This window comes from Bombina bombina, chromosome 9 (genome assembly GCF_027579735.1).
Source record: "Bombina bombina isolate aBomBom1 chromosome 9, aBomBom1.pri, whole genome shotgun sequence".
Taxonomy (NCBI): Eukaryota; Metazoa; Chordata; class Amphibia; order Anura; family Bombinatoridae; genus Bombina; species Bombina bombina.
In genome coordinates, this window is record NC_069507.1 from 97838827 (window position 1) to 97857940 (window position 19114).

Genomic DNA, 19114 nt, shown 5'->3' on the forward strand with positions numbered 1-19114 from the left:
TGCGAAAAAAACCCCATATTGATTTACAAAAACATTTAACAGGCAGTTTATGAATATAAAACTATTATAATTTTAGTTCGCTGATTACAATTGGTAGATTATTATTTAATCTAATTTCTCGAAATTACTTCTTATTCTATTTTTAATGCGTTTGCAATCACTTATTTCCCGTCAACTGCCAGTGCCTTCCCACAACCTTGCTCAAATCTAAATCGGATCGGATACCACCCACGGAAACGCATGCGCAGTGTTAATTAAAGCCGCGCGTGCGCACATCCATCATGACACGAGCCCGTATTGCGCATGGTCAGTAGCAAATTCTTATGCATATGCAATAGTTCCCAGCGTGGTTTTACAACGCATGCGTGGAGCTGGACACGGGAAATGGTTTAAAAAGTCAAAACAAGTAGATGCCGTGCTCATGTTATAAATTGGACAAGTGACAGCTATGGAATAGCCACTGCTATAAATTAAAATCTGCAGCAATCAAATGGACCTTGATGAAGCGTATACTGTAGTAGGAGAATTTGGCTGGTATCAGAAACGGGTGACAGGCTTCTTAGTTCTGCTACAGGTCAGTTTTAATCAGTGCTTGGCATGTCATTATAATGAATCACAATCATAATAATTACGATAAAATAAGTTTTTCCACATTTTTATCTAGTGGTGGCGCTAAGACATAAGCAGTGGTTGGCAGTGACAAGTTGTCAAATAGCAGCTGGTTACATTTTTTTGACATGGCAATATACCTACTGTTTAATATTTAAATTAATTTAAATAAATGTACTTTTACAGTGTTGTCTGGTTATGTGTTATTTTATGTATTCATTGTAATTCATTGTAATAAAACAAAAACAAAAAATATTGAAGGAACAAGGAAGTGATTATTTTAATTAATATATATCTTTTATATAATATTTATGTAGAATTTTCATAATTAAAAACATTTTTTATAACAATGTACATTTTAGCAAGATTATGCTGAAATTGTTAGTGATTCTAGAACTCGTTACCAAGAACTAGACTGTAGTGTGTCAGATACCATTAGAATGTTGCAGAGCACCCAACTACCACTTTGCACTTCTGCCATACTTCCATCCAGTGGCGGTTCTCTGGGGTACTACGCACCTTCAAACGCATGTGTAGCACCTGTGATGAGAGCAGGATGTGATGTCACTAGTATGTGGGCGGGGCTTAGGTCCGGTGTCTGTGTCGCAGTTAGCTTAGTACAATCAACCTGACTAGATGTGTATTGTTATGCTCTGCAATAAAATAGAGTTGTACCATCATTGCTGCGTCCTGCATATGTCCTGCATCTCATGACATGGTGTCAGAAGTTCTGGACTGCGCTTCTGTTCCTGATCGATTGCAATGTCAAAGTTTACCCCACCTGAGCCTTTTGACTTTTCTCAGCCTGCAGCTTGGCCCACATGGCGTCAGCGGTTTCAGCGCTTCAGGATTGCATCCAAACTGAACAAGGAGAGTGGTGAAGTACAAGTTAATTCTCTTTTATACTCTATGGGGAAAGATGTAGAGCCAGTGTTCAATGCTTTTACTTTCCAAGAAGGGGAAGAAGTTAACTTTGATATAGTTATGGATAAACTCAGTGCCCACTTTGTGCCCAAAAGAAATGTGATTCATGAGAGAGCTTGTTTTCACAAACGTAATCAGCGTGTGGGAGAATCTGGGGCTATTAGGATGGCCCGCCAGAGTGAACTGGTGAAAAAGCAAAGTGCTGATCTGAGGTCTGAGAGTATTGTGGATGAAGTGCAACAGTCTAGGAAAATTACTAGTGAAAGGCACAGTGTGAGCGGTAGATCTAAAGTACTGGAAAGGCCTAGAAGTGGATGGGCGCAACATGGCCGATGCACACGGTGCTACCGGGCTCATGATCAGAGTGCTATATGCCCGGCCAGAGATAAAAGATGCAGAAAATGTAACAGAATAGGCCATTTTGAAGTGGTGTGTAAAACTGAATACATTAAGGAGATGCAGGTGGACAGTGACCAGGAGGGTCAGGAAGTGTCTTTTGTGGGGTCTGTTGTGGAACGGACAAGCTCAGAGGAAGATTGGAAAGTTACTTTTACTGTAATGGGAGCCAAAGTTGATTTTAAGATTGACACAGGAGCAGATATCACTGTAATGTCTTTTGCTGAATTTATGAAACTGCCTCGACAGCCCCAGCTGGCGAAGGTTACTACAAATGTCCATAGTCCTGGTGGCCGCATTGATTGTGTGGGGAAATTTCTTGCCAGCTGTGAGTACAAACAGAGGAAGTTCACCATGTGGGTGCATGTGATCCGAGGTCAGTGTGTTAACAGTTTATTGAGCAGAAAAGCAGCCTGTGACTTGGGCCTCGTGGCCAGAGTGAATGAGATCTCTGAAGATATGTTTGGCGAGTTGGGCCTACTGAACTGCAAACCTGTCCGTATAGCACTTAAAAGTGACGCAGTCCCATACAGTATTTCTACTCCTCGTAGAATTCCGTTCCCGCTCATGCCTCAAGTGGAGAAAGAGCTCATGCGCATGAAGTCTATGGGGGTTATTGAAGAGGTTGTTGAAGCAACTGATTGGTGTGCCCCCATTGTTCCAGTTGCAAAGAAAAACGGAAAGGTGCGCATCTGTGTGGACCTGAAAAGGTTGAATGAGGCAGTGAAGAGGGAGAGATTTGTGCTGCCGACATTGGAAGATATAGCCTCGAAGTTGGCTGGGGCGAAGTTCTTTTCCACATTAGACGCTTCTAGCGGCTTTTGGCAGATCCCCCTGGATCCAAAGTGCCGCAAACTGACTACCTTTATCACACCGGTAGGTCGGTTATGCTTCTGCAGACTCCCCTTTGGGATATCCTCTGCTCCTGAAATCTTTCAAAGGGAAATGAGTTCTCTCCTGAGTGGCCACGTGGGCACATCGGTCGTCATGGACGACATTCTAGTGTATGGGTCTACAGTGGAGGAGCATGATCAGCGTTTGAGTTGTGTGCTGCAGGCTATCAAAGAGTCTGGGCTGAAGCTGAATAAAGAAAAATGTCATTTTAGGAAAACTGAATTATGCTACTTTGGGCATATCATCAACGGGGATGGCATCAAGCCGGACCCCGAGAAAATTCGGGCTATTGAACAGATGAAAAGCCCTTCTGATGTACATGAGCTGAGACAGATATTGGGCCTTGTAAATTACGTGGGCAAGTTTCTTCCAGATTTATCTACAGTTTTACACCCTATCACAGAGTTGCTTAAGAAAGATGTTGCCTGGGTCTGGGGACCCTCACAGGAAAAAGCGTTCCTGCATGCCAAGTCACTGCTGGGGTCTGCCCCAGTGCTGGGGTTCTACGACCCTTCAAAAAAGACTGTGGTTAGTGCTGATGCAAGCAGTTATGGGTTGGGGGCTGCACTCCTGCAGTTGAATGACAACAAACTACAGCCCATCGCCTACTGTTCACGCACACTGACGGCTGCGGAGTCAAAATACGCTCAAATTGAGAAAGAGTGCCTGGCTGCAGTTTGGGCCTGTGAGCGCTTTCAGCGTTATCTAGTGGGTTTGGAGAAATTTAGTCTGGAAACTGACCACAAACCGCTAGTCCCTCTAATCAATTCTTATGACATTGACAAAACACTCTTGAGATGCCAGAGACTTTTAATGAGACTGCTCAGGTTCAATGTTCAAGCAGTGCATGTGCCGGGGAAACAACTGGTTGTGGCAGATACACTATCCAGGCTTCCGCTGGCTGCTGCTGAAGAATCCTCCACGGAATCGGATGTGAAAGTGTATGTTGATTCAGTTCTGGCCTCTAAGTCCATTTCTTCAAGGAAACTGGAAGAGATAAAGAAAGAGACATATTTGGACACAGATCTGCAAGAAGTTATAAGGTACATAAGAGAAGGCTGGCCCGAGAGTCGGGCAGCCTGGATGTCTTTAAGTGCTTACCAGCCAGAGAGGTCGCAGCTCACGGAGCTGGAGGGGTTGGTGCTGTTCCAAGACCGCATTGTAATTCCTGTCAGCATGAGGAAAGAGATGTTAAACAGGATTCACGATGGCCACTTAGGCATTACAAAGTGCAGAGAAAGGGCAGCTACAGCTGTGTGGTGGCCTGGGATCAGCTCCGACATTGCAAATCACGTGTCTAAATGTGCCTTTTGCCGGGAACGCCGGCCTACTCAGAGAAGGGAGCCCTTAATGTCTACTCCGCTGCCTGCGGGGCCGTGGCAGAAAATAGCTGCTGATTTGTGTCAACTGCACGGGAAAAAGTTTCTTGTTGTGATCGACTACTATTCCAGGTATTTGGAAATTGCACCCCTGAATGATATCACAAGTCAGGCCGTTATCATTCGCCTGAAGAGCTTGTTCGCCCGCTGGGGCATTCCAATGGAGCTGGTGAGTGATAATGGTATGCAGTTCGCTTCTACAGAGTTCAGTGCTTTCAGCAGGGAATATGATTTTGTACATTCCACGTCAAGTCCACATTATCCGCAGGCCAACGGAATGGCCGAAAGGGCAGTTCAAACAACAAAATTCATTCTAAAGCAATCTGAGCCATACCTAGCCCTCTTGTCATACAGGGCGACGCCCATTCAAGCCACCGGGTTTAGCCCGGCACAGCTGATGCTAGGACGCCAGATTCGCACCACTTTACCCTCAGTGGGTGTCTTCAAGCAGCCTGGCCCTGTTCCTCGGGATGAAGAGGCCAAAAAGGGTTATCGTTTCTTCTACGACAGGAGACATTCTGTCAGGCCTTTACAGGAACTGAAAGCGGGCCAAAGTGTCAGAATTAAACTGGATGATGAGAAGAAATGGAAGACGCCTGCTACGGTAGTGGGCCGCTCTCCAGAACCAAGGTCTTACACAGTCCTTACAGACGGTTACACGCCGTAACCGAAGACATCTTCAACCTGTACCTGAGAGTCTGGAACCGGATACCTCAGTACCACCGCCGGTGGGATCCCCTGTTCTAAGAGAGGTGCCTTCCCCTCAGCAAGATCACAGCGGGGATATATCTTTGCCTCCAGCAGACTCTTGTTCACCATCTTCTGTATCAGAGGACAGTTCATGCAAAGTTTCATCAAGCGGAAGAGTGGTGAAACTTCCGGACCGATACAGGGACTGACTTTAGCTAGAACAGTGACCGGAAGTATGGGCAGAATAATCCCATGGTCACTGTGGACTAGGGTAGTCTACCCCGATGTCCAAGTAATTTATTTGTTCATGTTTCTAATCTATCTGTTTTTATAATGTTCAAAAACAAAAATGTTGTTGTATACCCTGTTGGTGTACCTTGTTATTTATTATATGCAAATGTATGCTTTGCCTTTGAAAAAGGGGAAGATGTGATGAGAGCAGGATGTGATGTCACTAGTATGTGGGCGGGGCTTAGGTCCGGTGTCTGTGTCGCAGTTAGTTTAGTACAATCAACCTGACTAGATGTGTATTGTTATGCTCTGCAATAAAATAGAGTTGTACCATCATTGCTGCGTCCTGCATATGTCCTGCATCTCATGATAGCACCCCTTTAACTTTTTTTCACCACCTTTGTTAGCCTCTCAAACTTCAATTTCTTAAACTGCCACTGCCAGGGGCGGACTGGGCCAGGGGGCAGAGAGGCAATTGCCCCCCAGGCTGCCCTAAATCATGTTAAAAACGGCTGCTGCTTTTTTTTTTTTATTGTCATTTGAATAATGGCCAGCAGGGGGAGCAGCTGTACACACATAAGCAGCAGTGGAGCAGCCTTTCTCTCTATGGCACTGAAACTGAAAGGCCATGTGCTGAGGGGGAAGGGCTTAGTGCAGGCTTTCCCTAGTCAAACAGAGCGCAGTCTCAATGAATGGAGGGAAAGGCATCAGTGTGAGCTGCTAGATCATGTGTGGCCACCTCTACTAAACAGTAAGTACATAAATGTGCTGTCAGCAAGTGTGTGGGGTTTCTTCAGGGGCCGGGCTACAGTGAAATCCTCATGTAGAATACAGCTAATACTGTGGCTGTGCAGTAAGATCCTCATGTATAATACAGCAAATACTGTGCAGCTTTTATTTTAGCTGAAGCATTGGGATAAGACATTTCAGTTTATGTTGTATTTCTACATGGGGAAATAATAATAATAATGTTTAACTGTAGGTATCAGTCCCTTGCTAGACTGCACATTTATATACAGTTCTGCAATGGGAGTGTACTGTATGTGTACCCCAGAGCTAGTGAGCAGGGCTGCATGGAAATATGGAAGCATATTATCTTTTAAAAGCATTCTGTGTTATTGTTAATAAAGATAAACTGTGTCTATGCTGTGTTTTTTTCTAAGTTAGTAATTTCATGGTTTCTTGGAGGAATTAGCTAAAAACAGGCTTCCTGAATCATTTTTATTAAAGGGACATGAAAACCATCATTTTACTTTCATGGTTCAGATAGAGCACACAGTTTTAAACAACTTCTTAATTTACTTTTATTATCTAATTTGCTTAGTTCTCTTGGTATCCTTTGCTGAAAAAGATAGATAGGTAAGCTTAGGATCTGGGAGCTAGCTACTTATTGGTGGCTGCACATATATATCTATTGTCATTGGCTTAACAATGTGTTCAGCTAGCTCCTGGTAGTACATTGCTGCTCCTTCAATAAAGGATACCAAGAAAATGAAGCAACATTGATAATAAAAGTACATTGGAAAGATGTTAAAACTGTATGCTCTATCTGAATCTTAAAAGAAAAAAATGGGTTTCATGTCCCTTTAAGTTATTAAACATGTACATGCATTGTGGAGCTTTTAATTGCATTTGCATTCTTGCAGTATTATTAAAGGGATATGAAACACAAAATTTGTCTTTCATGATTCAGACAGAACATACAATTTTAAACAACTTTACAATTTACTTCTATTTTCTAATTTGCTTTATTCCTTTGAAATGATTTGTTGAAAAGCATATCTAGATAGGCTCAGGAGCTTGGAGCTAGCTGCTGATAGGTGGATGAACTTGTATGCCCATTTTAATTGGCTTACAAATGTGTTCAGCTTTCTCCCAGGAGTGCATTGCTGCTTCTTCAATAAAAGATACCAAGCAAATAAAGCAAAATTGATTAGAGAAGTAAATTGGAAAGTTGTTTAAAAATGTATAATCTATCTGAATCATGAAAGAAAATGTTTGGGTTTAATGTCCCTTTAATCTGTAACTTTAAGGGACATGAAACCCAATGATTTCATGATTCAGATACAGCAAACAGTTTTAAAAAATTATTGCAGTGGACTTACATTTTTTTATCAAATTTGCTTCATTTTCTTGGTATCTTTTCTTGAAGGGGCAGCATTTCTCTACTGGGAGCTAGACAAACACATTAGGTGAGACAATGACAAGAAGCATATATACAGCCACCAATCAGCCGCTATCTCCCAGTAGTGCATTGCTGCGCCTGAACAAGCACATAAGCATACAAGCCCAGCTGCTTTATAGATCACCTTCATGAGAGCTGAATTGCAACAGTGCAACTCTTGGTAGGCCCCCCTACCCATTTGTCTCTTAAAAATGAATATTATAGCTATGTTTATAGGGCTGCAGAATATGTTGACGCTCTAGAAATAATAATAATAAAGGATACCAAGAAAACAAAGCAAATTTGACAATATAAGTAAATTGCAAAGCTGTTTAAAATTGTAAACTCTATCTGAATTGTGAGAAAAAAAAAATGGGTTTCATGTCCCTTTCAGTGTATTAAGATTAAACTAAAGGACTCTTGTTTACTATATGTAAAATATATATATATATATATATATATATATATATATATATATATATAGTAATTTAAATAGGAAAGCAACATGGCTTTAGGTGTACATGAGGGCTGCACACACTCCATGCAGCATGAAAAATAGGTAATGTGTGATCGCTCTAACTGTAGCTTATTTAGTTTAGAATACATTTTAGATGTTTTCTTATTTAGTTGTTAATCTGGTGTGTACACACCTACAATTCTACCAGCCTACATGGTCACCATATTTTTAAAGAGGCAATGAATGTGATAAAAAAAACCATTTAAAAAAATAAATAAGTGGTTTAAAGTCATTGCAGAAAAAACTGCTCAAAAGCTTTCCTTTAACCCCTTGAAAAAATCCCCATGGCTGGCACATTCCACCAGCCCACATTTTTTAAGGAATGTAAACACTTTGAGAATACAACATTTTAAATAAAGTCTAGTAAAACACCTTTGCAATAAACTTTCATTATTTTGCACCATTTTCTGCACTTACACTTTGAAAACAAAGTTTTTTTTTTTTTTCTAATTCCAAGAATTGGAAGTGATCATGCACTATCTAATCCCAGTTGGCTTCAGTAAAGGTTATTCCTGGTGGGTCCTGCTGGCTATGGGTCCTGTGGTGGGTCCTACTGGCTGTGGCGTGCTGTGGGTCCTGTGGCTGTGAGCTGATTTGTTGGTGCAATGGGCCACTTGACTGGATTTGCCCCCCAGGCCTAAGGCTGCCAGCCCTCCCCTGGCCACTGCTTTCTTCACATGAAATGTCCCAGTTTTACAAAGTGAAATCATAAACCCCCTAAAACTCACCCAGAAATGAAAGAAATGCCAGTCACCCTACCAAACTACTTCAGCTCCACTACGCCATCAATGGAGCCCGAATCCTTTTCTGACTCCACCAATTTGACTCTGCTCACAGGCTAAGGTCCCAAATCAAATCCAGAAATATGTTGTAGGTTGGTGTGAGGTATGATCTTCTTTTTTTTTTTTTTTTGCAATTTTTAGTAGAAAATAATTTGATTTTGTTTCATGCAGCAAGAAAATGCTAAAGTTAAAATGTATTACTTTGAAGCTACTAGGAAGGGAATATATGTGAAGCTGGTCCTTAAAGTGAATGTAAACTTTCATGAATTAGTGCCGGTTTTTAAAAATACTATTAAAAACAGGGGCACTTTCATTCGTGAAAGTTTACATTGCACCGTATTTTTACAAATACTTAACTTTTTCTTGTGCAAAGCTGGATCGGCGGTCCCCCGCGCACAGTTCCTCTGTACATTAGTCACCAATGACGAAACCGGATTCCTATAATTGTGGCTTCCCCTCCAGAGCGTCTATCTCGTGAGGCCACGCCGTGATTGGAGGAAGCCGGTTTCGTCATTGCTGTGTAAGTACATCAGGAGAAGCAGGTGGGGGATCGGCGATCCGGCTTTGCACAAGAGAAAGGTAAGTATTTGTAAAAATACGGCGCAATGTAACCTTTCATGAATAAAAGTGCCCCTATTTTTAATAGTATTTTTAAAAACCGGGAACTAATTCATGAAAATTTACATTAACTTAAAGCTAAACACTGGGTGTGAGGGAGCTAAAAAAGCTAGAGGTGCGGTTCCTCAATGGAAAACACAATTATGTGTAAACACATCAGTTACCTTTATATTATACGGGTACAAACTCAATGTCTAAAAATATCTTCAAATTTAATAGCTGTTGAGAATTCATAAAATCTATATATCCCAGTACATAATCAAAATGGTAATAAACTAATATACATATATATATATATATATATATATATATATATATATATATATATATATATATATATATATATATATATATATATATATATATAACAGTTATCAATATGTATAAAAATGGGGACGTCTACCCAGATAGCAGACATATTAATCCAGTAGCGAATCCTGATGAATGTATTAGTCTGAATGACCGTGGCAAGTCTGTACAAACATAAGTTACCACCAAGGGAATACCGCCAAGAAAAAACACAGTCTCTTCTGAAAGGATCCTTTGACAAAATTACACTGTCTAAGTATAGTACATGTAGTTTTAACGCTATATCAGCCGTTAAAGGGACAGTCTAGTCAAAATTAAACTTTCATGATTCAGATAGGGCATGCAATTTTAAACAACTTTCCAATTTACTTCTATTATCTAATTTGCTCAATTATTTAGATATCCTTTGTTGAAGAAATAGCAATGTACATGTGTGAGCCAATCACACAAGGCCTTTATGTGCAGCAACCAATCAGCAGCTACTGAGCATATCTAGATATGCTTTTCAGCAAGTGATATGAAGAGAATGAAGCAAATTAGATAATAGAAGTAAATTAGAACGTTGTTTAAAATGACATGCTCTTTCTAAATCATGAAAGAAAAAAAATTGGGTATCATGACCCTTTAAGTTTACCTTCTTATACAAAGTTGCAATGTTTCGGGGGGGGGGGGGATTAATATAGCAGTACCTCTGTTTCAACCGTTTAGCTTTACCTTCTCAGCAGCTGACAGGCGTCTCACCAAAGGTTTGTGTTTAATGATGTCACAATCCGTTTTGTACTTGCGCAAGTATTTTTGCCGGAGGGATTCTCGCTCTATGCTACTTAGCGATCTTCTGTCTCCTGCACTTTAGTACTTTAATTTATGCATGGACTCGTCCTTCTTTAGTAGCAGAATCTAGATGGCAAAAGTTCAATTTAACTTTCATAGATGCTGATGGCTTGAGACTCTAACAGCTCACTGGCTTTTAAGCTAAACTCCCACTCTCTTATTGGTGGACAGTGATACGACTCAAAAGCATCAAAACAAAAATTATACTGTTACATTTTAAAATGCTGTCTAGATTCAACAAAGAAAAAAATTACTTGGTTTGTTAAACACACAGTAGAAGTACTGCTCAAGACCTGCAGAGAACTACTGGTCCTGAGTGTAAACCTCTGCTAAGCCAATCGACAGTTTCCGTTCGAGATCTTCAGTGCTCTGCGGGTCCCAAGTGTTCCTTTTACTATGTGTTTAACCTGTTTGCGGAGGATAAACACACAGTAGTGCAGGGTTGATAGTCTTAAAATTACATGATCTAACATAATAGAGCATGTCATTGTTTGAATGTTTTGGGCATTTAAAACATACACTAGATATGATGGGTTTATGGCATTTTGCACTTGATTTTCAAATATAAAATTAATTACATAAACAAATACTGTTTTTAGTGTAAACATGCTGCATCCTGGTGCTGTCTTAGTAAACAATAGTTATAAGTGTTTCATACACCTTGTAACACTGAGTTTCCCACCATTTTTACTTTAAATAATGTTTTTAATTAAAGGGACATTAAACACTTTGAGATGGTAATATAAAATGATAAATTGTATATAATAAAGCAACTGTGCAATATACTTTCATTATTTATTTTGTCCTCTTTGCCTGTAATTCTATTCTGAAATTGTGAGCTTTTCAGTTCCTGTTAGAAATGGAAGTGCAGAACACTGTTATATTCCACACAGCCATTGGCTGCACACTCTAGTGACCTATTTATAACTGTCCCTAATTGGCCACAGCAGAGAAGGTAACACAAGTTACAACATGGCAGCTCCCAGTGTTTTATAGACACTAAAACTTTACACTTATTTTGTCACTTTTTAAACAACTAATGAAACTTTAAAAAATACATCTACATGTTAGTCATGGACTAATCTTTTCTTTGAATGCATCATTCTATCTAGCATGTATTTAGTGTTTAATGTCCCTTTAATGTTTACATATTTCCGAGCATAGTAATATTTAAGATGCAGTAAACGTTATGAAAAAGTATGTGTGATTAAAATCTGTAGTTGCAGTAATCTACATAAGATCTCTAAGCATTAGGGAAGTGTAACATTTTGTAATAAAGTTTTACCTCAAAAACTGCATATCTGCTTTTGCTCCTTATTGCTCCCTACAACACTGAATTTTAAATTCACAGTGAGCGTTTCTGCCCAACACCAAGGCCTTCATGATTCAAAGTGCTTCGAGGATGCAAAATATTCCAAGGGATTGGCGATGCTGGCTATATATAACACCCATCATCGCCGCCCATATTGGCGAGGTAAACGATCCCTTATACTATCTTCTGTGCCTAACCACTAATCCTAATACCCCGGAACTGAAGTACCCCAAGATCGCAAACTAACACTACACTAATAACTATCTAAACCGCCACATACCCACTGCATTACCTGTCTACTCTATTAACCCCTCAACCGCCACATACCCACCACAAGAACTATCCTATTAATCCCTCAACCCTCACATACCCACCGCAAGTACTATCCTATTAACTCATTTACCGCCACATACCCACTGCAGGTACTATCCTATTAACCCCTATACTGCCACATACCCACAGCAAGTACTATCCTATTAACCCCTATGCCTCCACATACCCACTTCAAGTACCTTACACTATTAACCCTAAACCGCCACAACCGCCAATGCAAACTAAGCCTACTGTACCTAACACCCCCCCTCTAAACTAAACCCCCTAAGTTACTTTAAAAAAATATATATAAATATAAGTTACTTTAAAAATAAAAAATATTAACCCTAAACCGCCACAATCCCGAACGCAATATAGCCCTACTCTACTTAACACAAAAAAAAACTAATAAAAAAAAAAAGCTGACTCCTAGATTTTGAACAAATTTGTTGAGCCCAGACTTAGCCTATTGATATAGCCCTTAGTCCAACTATTCACTCTAGGCTACTTATGTCCATGCTGCTATTTTTTCCATAGTTCTTTTTTGAAAGCATTGTATGACAGCATTTTTTGACTTTTTTTTTATTCAATTGAGGTTATAATGAAACTTAAGTACAGACTTCACCTAATGAAATACATGAAGAAATTTACAATGCTCATCTTCATAAAAAAGTCACAGAAGTGTCTGCAAGAAATAAACAATTATAAAGTTTGTATGCTAAACATAGCAACATACTATAAAGTAATTTAAACAATGAACCAGTTGCTTAAACAATATAGAAACTGAGCATAAAGATTGGAGCTGAACCAATATGACAATTCAGTTTAAGGATAGAATAGATTGAACCCCTATTCTGTAATTACATACTGTAGAAAGCTAGGCATAGCGAATGCCCCTGCCGTTGACAGCAGGACCACTGACAAAGGACGATCTAGGTTAATAGAACCCAGGATATTAAATAAAATAAAGAAAACAAATATATCAGCATTACACATATACAGTACATGTACTGGGATCAGAGCAAATAAAATATACTGAATAAAATAAAGTAACTCAAATATAATACTGAAAGGTAACATGATATCCTATTACAAATTACAACCCAATTTCCAAAAAGTTGGGACAGTATTGAAAATGCAAAAACAAACAAACAAAAAGGGGTAAACATTCAATTCACCCTGTACTATATTAATAACACATTATTAACATATTATTTAATGTTTTACTTTTGTGAATTGGATGTATTTTTGAAAATATACACTCATTTAATAAAATCTGATGATTGCAACACGTTCCAAAAAAGTTGGTGCAGGGGCAATTTAGGAAGAATAGCGTTGTGAAAAGTTGAAATAAGATGGTGATGTGAGGCAGTCGTGTAATCATGGTATATAAGGAGCCTCCAAAAAAGACCTAGTCCTTCAAGAGCAAGGATGGGTCGAGGCTCGCCAATCTGCCAACAGATGCATCAGCGACAATTCCAAAACTTTGAGAACAACATTCCCCAAAGACAAATCGCTAGGATTTTGGGCATTTCACCTTCTACAGTGCACAATATAAATAAAAGATTCAAGGAATCTCGTCAAATCTTTATGCTTAAAGTGCAAGGCTAAAAACCACTTCTGAATGTGCATGATCTCCTATCCCCCAGACGTCTTTGTCTCAAAAACTGTAATGAGTCTGTAATGGATATCCTGACATGGGCTCGGAAATACTTTGGTAAACCTTTTGTCAGTCAACACCATTTGCCGCTGCATCCACAGATGCAAGTTAAGGCTTTATTATGCAAAGCAGAAGCCATACATCGACAATGTCCAGAAACGCTGCTCTCTCTGCTCTGTTTCATCTGAGATGGACAGTAGCACATTGGAATTGTGTTTTGGTCTGACGAGTCAACATTTCAAATAGTTTTTGGAAAAAACAGCCATCGTGTTTTCCGGGCTAAGGAGGAAAAGAGCTATCCAAGCTGTTATCAGCGTTATGTCCAAAAGCCAGCGTCTGTCATGGTATGGGGGTGTGTCAGTGCCCATGGCATGGGTAACTTGCTCATCTGTAAGGGCACCATTGATGCAGAAAGATATATGTATACATTTTGGAGCAACATATGCTGCCATCCAGACATCGTCTTTTCAAGGGACGTCCCTGCATTTACCTGCAGGACAACGTCAAACAACATTCTGCCCAGATTACAAGTGCATGGTTGCGAAAGCAAAGGGTGCGGGTGCTAGCATGGCCTTCCTGCAGTCCTGACCTGTCTCAGATTGAGAATATGTGGCGCATTATGAAGTGCAAAATAATGCAATGAAGGCCCTGCACAGTTGCACAGCTGAAGAAATGCATAATGGATAAATGGGGGAAATTCTGCTTGCTAAACTTAACCAACTGGTGTCTTCAGTGCCCAAACGCTTAATAAGAATTATTAAAAGAAAAGGTGATGTTACCCAGTTGTAATCGGTCGACTGTCCCAATTTTCTTGGAGTGTGTTGCAGTCATCAGATTTGAAATGAGTATATATTTTCAAAAATTCATTAATTTCATAAAATTAAACATCAAATAATGTGTTTTCAATATAGTACAGTGTGAACTGAATTTTCAGATGACTCTTTTTTTTTTTTTTTTTGCGTTTTCCATACTGTCCCGACCTTTTTCGGAATTGGGGTTGTAGACGATGAGACATTAAAGTGATGGTAAACTCTCCCCTTTTTAAAAACAGATCTGGAATGTTAGTGATATTGTAGATGGAGTTTAATTAATCCGTTGTAATGAAGATGCACTTTAACTTACTTCTTAATATAGATATAAAAATCAAATACCCTGTGCTCCTCCATCTACTTCAAAAGTCAATTTTTCTGTGAGCTAAAGGTTTGAATTATTGTCCAATCAGCACTATAGCTACAAGAAAAGTGCCATATGGGAAGAGCACTGATTGGACAACAGATTAAACTGCTCACAGAAAAATAGACTTTTTAAGTGGGCGGCGGAGCGCAGGGTATTTGAATTTTAGAGCACGACTTCATTACTGTACATCTGATGAATTAAACGTTGTCTAAAATATCACTAACATTTCGTATCTGTTTTTATAAAGGGGACAGTTTACCATCACTTTCAACATTAAGAACACCCTTAATAGTTGTGGAATCTGTTATGGAGAACTCTAAACCTACCGGGTTGTTCATAAACTGGGTAAAAGGTTATAGAGACTTTGATATTGGTTGTAACGTTATACTATGAGATGGACTTAGAAGCCTATTATTTTGAGATCACCACTTTAAATGTGTGTATTATTTTCTCTTTTTTGTGCAAATGTTTTTTGTGTTTATTTATTTTTATTTTATAATTTTTCAACGTAATATTCTGCTAATTTTCTCTTTTTACCCTTAAAGGGGTACTAAACCCAAATGTTTTTCTTTTATAATTCAGATACAGCATGCAATTTTAAGCAGCTTTCTAATTTACTCCTATTATCCCAAAAAAGAACATACTTTTACCCACCAATCTAAAATGGGCCGGCTCCTAAACTTTCATTCCTGCTTTTCAGATAAAGGGGCATATTTATTAAGCTCTGTATGGAGTGTGATGCCCCGTGTTTCCGGCGAGACTGAAGTCTCGCCGGAAACAAAAGTTATGAAGCAGCGTTCTAAAGATCGCTGCTCCATAACCTGTCCGCCTGCTCTGAGGCGGTGGACAGACATCGCCAGAAATCAACCTGATAGAATACGATTGGGTTGATTTACACCCCCTGCTAGCGACCGATTGGCCGCAAATCTGCAAGGGGCGGCATTGAACCAGCAGTTCACAAGGGATAGATCACATGAGAAGCGATATAAAAAATTGAATGATTGGTCAAATGATTGGGCTCTTCAAGTATACCATCACAAAATCCAAAATTATGCATTTAGGAAAGAAAAATCCAAATGTTGATTACAGACTTAATGACACTACTGACTGGTACAAAAGAGCAACTGTACTTGGAAATTATTACTTCAGAAAATTTGAAATTTGTTAAACAATGTAGTATTGCAACAAGAAAGGCCAGTAGAATGCTTGGTTGTATAGGTAGATGTATATGCAACAGATCACTAGTTAGGCCTCATCTGGAGTATTGTGTGGGTCCCTGGGGCTATATCTCTAGATGGATATAAATACATTGAAATCTGTTCATAAAAATAACACATTGAAAGGCTTATGTACAGATTAGGGTAGAGAAGGGAAAGAGGTGATATGGTGATGGTAAACTCTCCCCTTTTTAAAATCAGATCTGGAATGTAAGCGATATTTTAGATGGAGTTTAATTCATTAGCTGTAATGAAGATGCAGTATAACATGCTTTTTAATATAGATATGAAATTCAAATACTGCATGCTCCTCCACCCACTTCAAAAGTCAAATTTTCTGTGAGCTAACAGATTGAATTGTTGTCCAATCAGCGCTCTCCCTATATGGCACTTTTGTTGTAGCTAGAGCATTGATTGGAGAGTAATTCAATAATTTAGCTGACAGGAAAATTGACTTTTGAAGTGGGTGGTGTAACGTGGGGTATTTGAATTTCATATCTATATTAATAACTAAGTTATAGCGCATCTTCATTGCACATGATGAATAAAACGCCATCTAAAATAGCGCTTACATTCCAGATCTGATTTTAAAAAGGGGAGAGTTTACCATCACTTTAAAGTATATTATGGGGCTTAGTAAAGCTGAGGCTGTATTTTTCACAAAAAGAGCAAATCCAGAACAAGGGGTTATCTCAGATAGAAAATATATTTCTTCTGTTATGTGTGATCAGTCCACGGGTCATCATTACTTCTGGGATATTATCTGCTCCCCTACAGGAAGTGCAAGAGGATTCACCCAGCAGAGTTGCTATATAGCTCCTCCCCTCTACGTCACCTCCAGTCATTCTCTTGCACCCAAAGACTAGATAGGAGGTGTGAGAGGACTATGGTGATTATACTTAGTTTTTAGAACTTCAATCAAAAGTTTGTTATTTTACAATAGCACCGGAGCGTGTTATTACCTCTCTGGCAGAGTTTGAAGAAGAATCTACCAGAGTTTTTTCTTATGATTTTAACCGGAGTAGTTAAGATCATATTGCTGTTTCTCGGCCATCTGAGGGAGGTAAAAACTTCAGATCAGGGGACAGCGGGCAGTTGAATCTGCATTGAGGTATGTAGCAGTTTTTATTTTCTGAATGGAATTGATGAAAAAATCCTGCCATACCGTTATAATGAACATGTATGTATGCTCTACACTTTAGTATTCTGGGGATGGTATTTCACCGGAATTACTCTGTAAAAGTACATTAAACCTTTTATTAGGTATTTTTCATGTTAAACGTTTTTGCTGGAATGTAGAATCGTTTGCATTAATGAGGTACTGAGTGAATAAATATTTGGGCATTATTTTTCCACTTGGCAGTTTGCTTGTTTTAATTATGACAGTTTCGTTTCTCTCTCACTGCTGTGTGTGAGAGGGAGGGGCCGTTTTTGGCGCTCTTTGCTACGCATCAAAAATTTCCAGTCAGTTACTCTTGTATTTTCTGCATGATCCGGTTCATCTCTAACAGATCTCAGGGGTCTTCAAACTTCTTTGAAGGGAAGTAGATTCTCTCAGCAGAGCTGTGAGACTTATATAGTGACTGTGATTTAAAACGTTGCTCTGTAATTTTTATGTTTAAAATTTAATTAGTGTCATTTTACTAATGGGAACAAACCTTTGCTAAAAAGTTGTGTTGTTTGTAAAGAGTGATGCTATAACTGTTTTTCAGTTCATTTTTTCAACTGTCATTTAATCGTTTAGTGCTTCTTTGAGGCACAGTACGTTTTTTTGTTAAATAAGATTGTAACCAAGTTGCATGTTTATTGCTAGTGTGTTAAACATGTCTGATTCAGAGGAAGATACCTGTGTCATTTGTTCCAATGCCAAGGTGGAGCCCAATAGAAATTTATGTACTAACTGTATTGATGCTACTTTAAATAAAAGCCAATCTGTACAAATTGAACAAATTTCACCAAACAGCGAGGGGAGAGTTATGCCGTCTAACTCGCCTCACGTGTCAGTACCTGCGTCTCCCGCCCGGGAGGTGCGTGATATTATGGCGCCTAGTACATCTGGGCAGCCATTACAGATAACATTACAAGATATGGCTACTGTTATGACTGAAGTTTTGGCTAAGTTACCAGAACTAAGAGGCAAGCGTGATCACTCTGGGGTGAGAACAGAGTGCGCTGATAATTCTAGGGCCATGTCTGATACTGCGTCACAGCTTGCAGAGCATGAGGACGGAGAGCTTCATTCTGTAGGTGACGGTTCTGATCCAAGCAGATTGGATTCAGATATTTCAAATTTTAAGTTTAAATTGGAAAACCTCCGTGTATTACTAGGGGAGGTCTTAGCGGCTCTTAACGATTGTAACACTGTTGCAATACCAGAGAAAATGTGTAGGTTGGATAAATACTTTGCGGTACCGGCGAGTACTGACGTTTTTCCTATACCTAAGAGATTAACTGAAATTGTTACTAAGGAGTGGGATAGACCCGGTGTGCCGTTCTCACCCCCTCCAATATTTAGAAAGATGTTTCCAATAGACGCCACCACACGGGACTTATGGCAAACGGTCCCTAAGGTGGAGGGAGCAGTTTCTACTTTAGCTAAGCGCACCACTATCCCGGTGGAGGATAGCTGTGCTTTTTCAGATCCTATGGATAAAAAATTAGAGGGTTACCTTAAGAAAATGTTTGTTCAACAAGGTTTTATATTGCAACCCCTTGCATGCATCGCGCCGATTACGGCTGCGGCAGCATTTTGGATTGAGTCTCTGGAAGAGAACCTTAGTTCCGCTCCGCTGGACGACATTACGGACAGGCTTAGAGTCCTTAAACTAGCTAATTCATTCATTTCGGAGGCCGTAGTACATTTAACCAAACTTACGGCTAAGAATTCAGGATTCGCCATTCAGGCACGTAGGGCGCTGTGGCTAAAATCCTGGTCAGCTGATGTAACTTCTAAGTCCAAATTACTTAATATACCTTTCAAGGGGCAAACTTTATTTGGGCCCGGTTTGAAAGAAATTATCGCTGACATTACAGGAGGTAAGGGCCACGCCCTGCCTCAAGACAAAGCCAAAGCTAAGGCTAGACAGTCTAATT

General features: G+C 39.5%; 1 protein-coding gene across 1 annotated transcript in view; it reads left to right on the plus strand.

The window, feature by feature from the left end:
- The first annotated feature begins 351 nt into the window (after positions 1-351).
- Positions 352-19114, plus strand: part of LOC128639980 (solute carrier family 22 member 15-like) — a 747078-nt gene continuing 728315 nt past the window's right edge. The window contains exon 1 of the mRNA XM_053692271.1: positions 352-574. Coding sequence (XP_053548246.1) covers positions 491-574 — 84 coding nt within the window. The 5' untranslated portion in view covers positions 352-490. The remainder of the gene's footprint in view (positions 575-19114) is intronic.